At 33.2% G+C, this 6,045-nt stretch overlaps 1 protein-coding gene and 1 long non-coding RNA gene across 2 annotated transcripts; one reads left to right on the top strand and one right to left on the bottom strand.

Annotated features, from left to right (window-relative positions):
- Nucleotides 1-1,414: 1,414 nt before the first annotated feature.
- On the bottom strand, nt 1,415-2,002 carry LOC107060602 (uncharacterized). Its single transcript, XR_001473429.1, has 2 exons — nt 1,943-2,002; nt 1,415-1,852 (listed from the first exon to the last, which is right to left on the bottom strand). It is a non-coding gene; the product is annotated as an uncharacterized lncRNA (long non-coding RNA).
- Nucleotides 2,003-4,876: 2,874 nt separating this feature from the next.
- Nucleotides 4,877-5,634, top strand: LOC102580728 (ethylene-responsive transcription factor 12). The gene has a single exon (XM_006346942.2). The coding sequence runs from the start codon at nt 4,976-4,978 to the stop codon at nt 5,435-5,437; it is 462 nt and encodes a 153-aa protein (XP_006347004.1). The 5' UTR covers nt 4,877-4,975; the 3' UTR covers nt 5,438-5,634.
- Nucleotides 5,635-6,045: the final 411 nt, after the last annotated feature.

The raw sequence follows: 6,045 nt of genomic DNA, 5'->3' as shown, positions 1-6,045 counted from the left end.
TATGCAAGAAAACTGGTCATAACAAAGCTGTGTGTGCAAGAGTAAGTAATACTTCATTTCACATTTGTAAATTGCTTAAAGTTTATATATATTATAATCATATATTTTATTTTGTGGTGACATAGTATACGAGGGGGAGCACTTCTCAACCTACAAGTCAAGGAAATTCAAGCCAACAAAGTTATTCTCAAACAGGAGTAAGATTTGATTTACATATTCATTTGCATTAATTTTCATTGTATAAGTTATTCATATCTCCTTATTTTTGTTCAATAGGTTAGAACACAATCAAGTCAACAAAGTTCTGTTTGTGCTGATACCACTGCTGTGCCAAGAACTACTCAAACAACAGTAAGATTAGATTTAATAATTCATTTACATTTTCTGATTGATCTACAAGTTATTCATATATCCTTATTTATGCTATATAGTCTACAATGGGAGGTCCATCGCATTGTACTTTCTAAACCACATATGCAACTACACAATCAAGTCAACCAAGTTCTATTTGTGCTGACACATAATCTGTGCCAAGACGTCCTCAAAATAGGGTTCAAGTTGGGACTGGAAGAGGATTGAGAATAAAAAAAGCTAATGCAAGAGGGACCCCATTTGTTACTGAAAGTGATAGTTCTTCTAGTCAACTGCCTCCTTTATCAGGTCACAAAAGATCGTACAATTCTGCCTCATTTGCTGCTGCTACTGGAGGTAACAGAAGGCCTGCAACTGGTTTTGGTGTTTACTCTAATCCTACAACTGGAGCCCAAGTATTTAATGTATGTTTACTCTGCTTTGGTGTATATTCTGATAGCTATATTATGATCTTACTTATCTTACACTTTCTTTCTTATATTACAGCCTGGTACATCAAGTGAGAAGATTCTACATGGGCCAACAAAATTGAAGAGTGCTTCACCAACCAATATAGACATTGGCTTTAAACCTCGTGGCCTAAAATGGAAGGGAAAAGATGCAGTCAGCACCTCACAGTTGCAACAAATGAAAGCAAACAGGAAAAACTAAAAGTAGTTCATTTGGAAAGTTGTTATGATTTTGGCCCATGTTAAAAGGGTCTTCAACAAGCTACTCTTTAGTTTATTTTGAACACTCGTGTAATGTATTTTTGAACCATGCCTTTGTGTTAGCAAGACTATGTATTTTTGAACCATGCAAGACAATGGTTTTTTATTACCTCTCAATGCATTTGTGTTATGTATTTTTCAACCATGACTTTGTGTTATGTATTTTCCAGCCATGCATTTGTGTTATTAGCTCAGTTTTTGAACAACAACTACACAGGGCAAGTCGATCCCAGAACTAATTTCAGAACACAGGGCAAGTTAGAACACAGGGCAAGTTATAAAAGAGAAACTGATCAATTCACACTAGAAGTTACAAAAGAGACACTGATCAATTCACATTCAAACTTCCAATTTGATATAAAATATGAACTTAACAGACCAATTAAGTACAACACTAATTACGTGAAATAGCCTCCTAACTACTGCAAAACTAAACAATTAAGTACTACAATTTTGAACTACACAATATTAAAGAACCATTTTATAGTTAGCAGACAAAGAAAAACAATCACAACTCGGTTAAATTTGACATTTTCCCAATCCCTTTGGAGTTTAACTTCCTTGAGCTTCTTGTTCAATACCATCATCTTCTCTTCATTTTCATTCAATTGAAATTTCAAAGAATCCCTTTCTTCTTCAAGCTCTTTCACTTTTCTCTTTAGTCGATCAATCGGATTATGACCATCTATGAATCTATTCATTAAGGATGATTCATCAACATTTTCAAGTGACGGATCAATCCATCTAAAATAGCCACATGCACCATTTTCCTACAAACCACATTACAGTAATAAATATACAAAAATGTTGATTTTTCAAATAATACAATAATAGTAGTTTTTGTTCAAATAATTACAAACCTTTGATGCTTTGCATCCAAAAAATCGACGACCTGGGTTCAATGGAGTCCTCGAAGTTTTCAGTCGACTATAATAACCACACTTACATACATCGACTTCCTCGATATTCACTGAACTTTGCGACATTTGATAAAATACAACTGATTTAGAAGAGAGAAACGTTGGATGTCTTAAATGCAGGGTAAAAAATGGGAGAAAAAACAATTCACGCGCCCGATTTGCGTGAATCACAAACGATTTGCCATGTAGGCAAAAAATGCTTAGATGGTTCAAATCTGGGGTGGTAGAGGTGTTCAATAGGTACTAGGTGTAGTTGAGGTGTCTAAATGAATAATGAGGACAACTTTGAGGGGCCGCAGATGACTTTGGCAAAAAAAAATGTATATCCACAGTTGACAAATTGGTAGTTTAATTCTCTCACTTTCAGCTTCACACACTTTCGATATATCCACTAACTATTTAGTGTGAATAAGTAAGTCTCTCTATATCTAAGTACAGATATACGATCTATGTGTACTTTATTTTCTAAAAGCTGTACTTTATTTTCTAAAAGCTTTATTTTATAGAAATTCATTGAATATATTATTTTTTAATTATTATTAAATAGTGGATTAACTGTTAATAATTATGATTTATTTTTAAATATTCAAAGACAAAGAGATTTAAAATGTATAATTTAATTAATTAAATATTTAATATACTTAGTCAAACACTATAGAGACTATCATCAAAATATTCAACTATTGAAAGATGAAAAGCGTTATTAATTCTAAAATAAACTAATAGCAATTAAAATGTTTTAGTTTTTCTAATAATGGCAATTGCTCCGCTAAAATAATTTCGTCTTTAAAATATCTGTTTCAATTGGAAAAAAAAGTAACGTCAATCGTAGACTTGAATTTTCTAGAATCAAATCAACCCACGTGATTTTGATGCAAGTAATTTATACATCAGTCAATTTATTATAAGTGGAATTCTACTATAGGCTAAAAATTGGATTTAAAAATAATATTATCCCATGTTGTATTTTGACTTTAGGCTATTTCTTAATCTTATCAATACTAAGAAAGAGCCTTTTAAGAAACGTGGGTGGAAATAAAAGATTAATTGAATCCACCATAATTAGAACAAAGTTGCAAAACTTAATAATTTTTTTCTTCAAATGACTTCACTTTTGACTTAAAACCCAAAAATAATATTAAAAAACGTGTATTAATTTAAATTATCATATTTGTAATTAAGGATATATTTTATATTATAAATTAAAGTCTGAAAAATTGTCGCAAGCTAATTCGGAAATGAAAGAAATCTACCGAAAGTCCTTGGTACTTGTCTGATCAATTACACTGATAGATTCAATAATTCACTGAAATTTATGTGAATGATCGTGACAGCTCTTCAAATCCTATTCAATCTGATTAGATATGTCACTGAAACAAAGTGATTCCGTTCTGTTTCTCTTTTCTTTTCGGATTCCGAGGATGGGCCGACCGATCCTAACATCGTGGAGCTAGAACAATTCCAAAGTAGCAAGACGAGTGAATGAAGGCGATGTAAGCAGTAGTGAATACTTTTTCCATGGCTCCGGCGGAAACGTTTCCTTTGTCACTATAGACTGAACTCGTTGTGAACTTTTTTGATTATTAGTAACGGCTCATGAAGTAGCCCTCTTTCTTTTTTTTAAAAAAAAGATACATGCCCTTTTCCTTACAGTCAAGTGGCTTTCCGCTCCTCTCTTTGTTTCGATGAAAGCCTCAATACTCGCGTTCTACGAGTAACTATTTTTTCCTAAAAACTTGTCACCAACCTTTGTGAAAAATTATGATTGTTTATTTTATCAAAATAATACTACTACTTAATTGAAGTTTGTAGCTTCTCATGGAAACATTTTAGAAACAATAGAGGAAGAAAAATTTCTCTTTTATAGGACCGACTTACCATACCAAAAGTCTATATTTATCATTCTATTCCTTCTTAATTTAACCCCATTATGTCTCATCATTAAATATATATAGCATGACATTAGAATTTTTAAAATATAAAATGTACAATTGTTTATTTGCAAAATAATTTATTCAAATAGCATTTGTTTAGCTATTACTTCACCTATTCTTAGTTTGATATTTCAAAACAATAGCGTATAACTTGGATTTTACCATGCTACCTAGTTTTTTTCCCTTTCGAAATACTACCTCTACTATATTTAATTTTTCTTATTTGTTTAAGTTTTGATAAATAAAGTTAATTTTTGTTCGCTCCTAAATTTATAATTAAAAATTAATGACGTATTTACAAAGACAAAGTATTAGTTTTTTCTTTATTGTGAAAGACTTGATAATAGAATAATCCAATTAAGACAATGAGTAAGAATAGACAATTGTAAAACATTAGTCTTTTGATTGACTGTATTGGTAAAAATAATGCATGCATTAGTGGTATATTATTTGATACATGGATTTCTGTTATTAGTAATGCAAAAGAATTTAATATATGCATTAGTATGGATAAAGACCCCACTACCCTTCAAAACTCCTTTTATATCTTTCCATCATAATTTTGAAAGATATTTTTATACAACGCATGTTATTTTTAGTAGATCAAACCAAATAATGCTTAAGAAACAATTTATATATAATTAATACAAATATAACTAATAAAAATATTATTAATACACCCTATTTAGCATTATTTTCATGCCGCTTACTAAATGACCCCTCAAAATAAGTAAGTACTAAATTCAATAACAAATAAATATTTATTCATCCTTAACTGGTCATTTATAATTTCTAAACATTTTCCTTCCAACCAAACATATGTTCACCTAAATATTTGCCTATTTTTTTAGGAGAGAGGTCGTGCCGTCCAGCCGACGATTACGGGTGTCTCCGTGGGTCCCTTTTTTTTTTTACGACTGCTTCCCAAATATACTCTTTTTAGCTCCCAAAACCCCCCGGGGACACACAACACAAAACAAAACAACACAACACAACACAACACTCATACACTTTCTCTCTCTAAATTTCCCCCATTTCCATGGCTTCAACTCGTGAGGGTCACTACAGAGGAGTGAGAAAGCGTCCCTGGGGCCGTTACGCCGCAGAGATTCGCGACCCATGGAAGAAAACACGTGTTTGGTTAGGCACTTTCGACACTCCCGAAGAAGCTGCACTCGCTTACGACGGCGCCGCCCGTTCACTCCGCGGTGCTAAAGCCAAAACCAACTTCCCTCCTCCTCCTCCTCCTCCGCCGCCTTCTTCCGTTCCTCTTCCAATCGACCTCAACCTTCCATCTGATCACCGGTGGACTTCGCCCTCCGGACGTAGACTCATGATTGGGGAGTTTCTACAAGTAGGTCCGCCGCCGGAACTGAACTTGCCGGTCACCGGCGCCGCGCCGGCGAAGGAAAATGACGGTGGAGCTGCGGCTATGTATTTTGGGATCGTGAGACGTGGGTTGCCTATTGACTTGAACGAACCGCCGCCGTTGTGGATGTGAGGCGGCAGCGGATAATTAATGACTTGGTAAAATTACTTTTTTCGTTTTTTACATTTTTGTCATTCTCTCTATTTTCAAGCTTGTGGGAGAAAGGTAATTCCTATGACTATGAAGAATCCTTGAGATATTATTGTTATCAGGAGGAAGCATCATTATGTAAATACCTTTTTTATTTTAATGTTAATCCTAATTCTCTATCTTTTTGCTTATCATAAAACTGAAGAGAGTTTGTGTACTTTATGGTATATAATAATATAGTGTAATATTTTGTGAAAAGAGTTATTGAACATCCACGATCCATTCTAGATCCGCACCTGAGATCATTCCACGTGTGAAAATATACGTACATGTTTGATATATTAAATTAAATTTGTGTTTAATTGAGATGTGGTAGATTTTTGAGACATGATCTTTAATTTCACCTTTTCAGGTGGCGCATGAAAGAGCATTACAATTAATTACTTAGGTCAGTATAGAAAAAGGGTAAACGCAGAAAGGTGACTAATACTAGATAATTATTATTATTATAACTAACTTAGGGTGAAAAATCTTACATAGTATCAAAAGATCTGCCTAGTTCATTCTCTAAATAGTAGTACAAATTTAAA

The sequence above is a fragment of the Solanum tuberosum genome, unplaced genomic scaffold (genome assembly GCF_000226075.1).
Source record: "Solanum tuberosum cultivar DM 1-3 516 R44 unplaced genomic scaffold, SolTub_3.0 scf00083, whole genome shotgun sequence".
Lineage (NCBI taxonomy): Eukaryota > Viridiplantae > Streptophyta > Magnoliopsida > Solanales > Solanaceae > Solanum > Solanum tuberosum.
The sequence above is the reverse complement of the archived record's forward strand: the minus strand, read 5'-3'. Positions and strand labels throughout refer to the sequence as shown.

What these genes read in the sequence shown, in the direction of transcription:
- LOC102580728 (XM_006346942.2), top strand. Translation starts at nt 4,976, where the DNA reads ATGGCTTCAACTCGTGAGGGTCACTACAGAGGAGTGAGAAAGCGTCCC.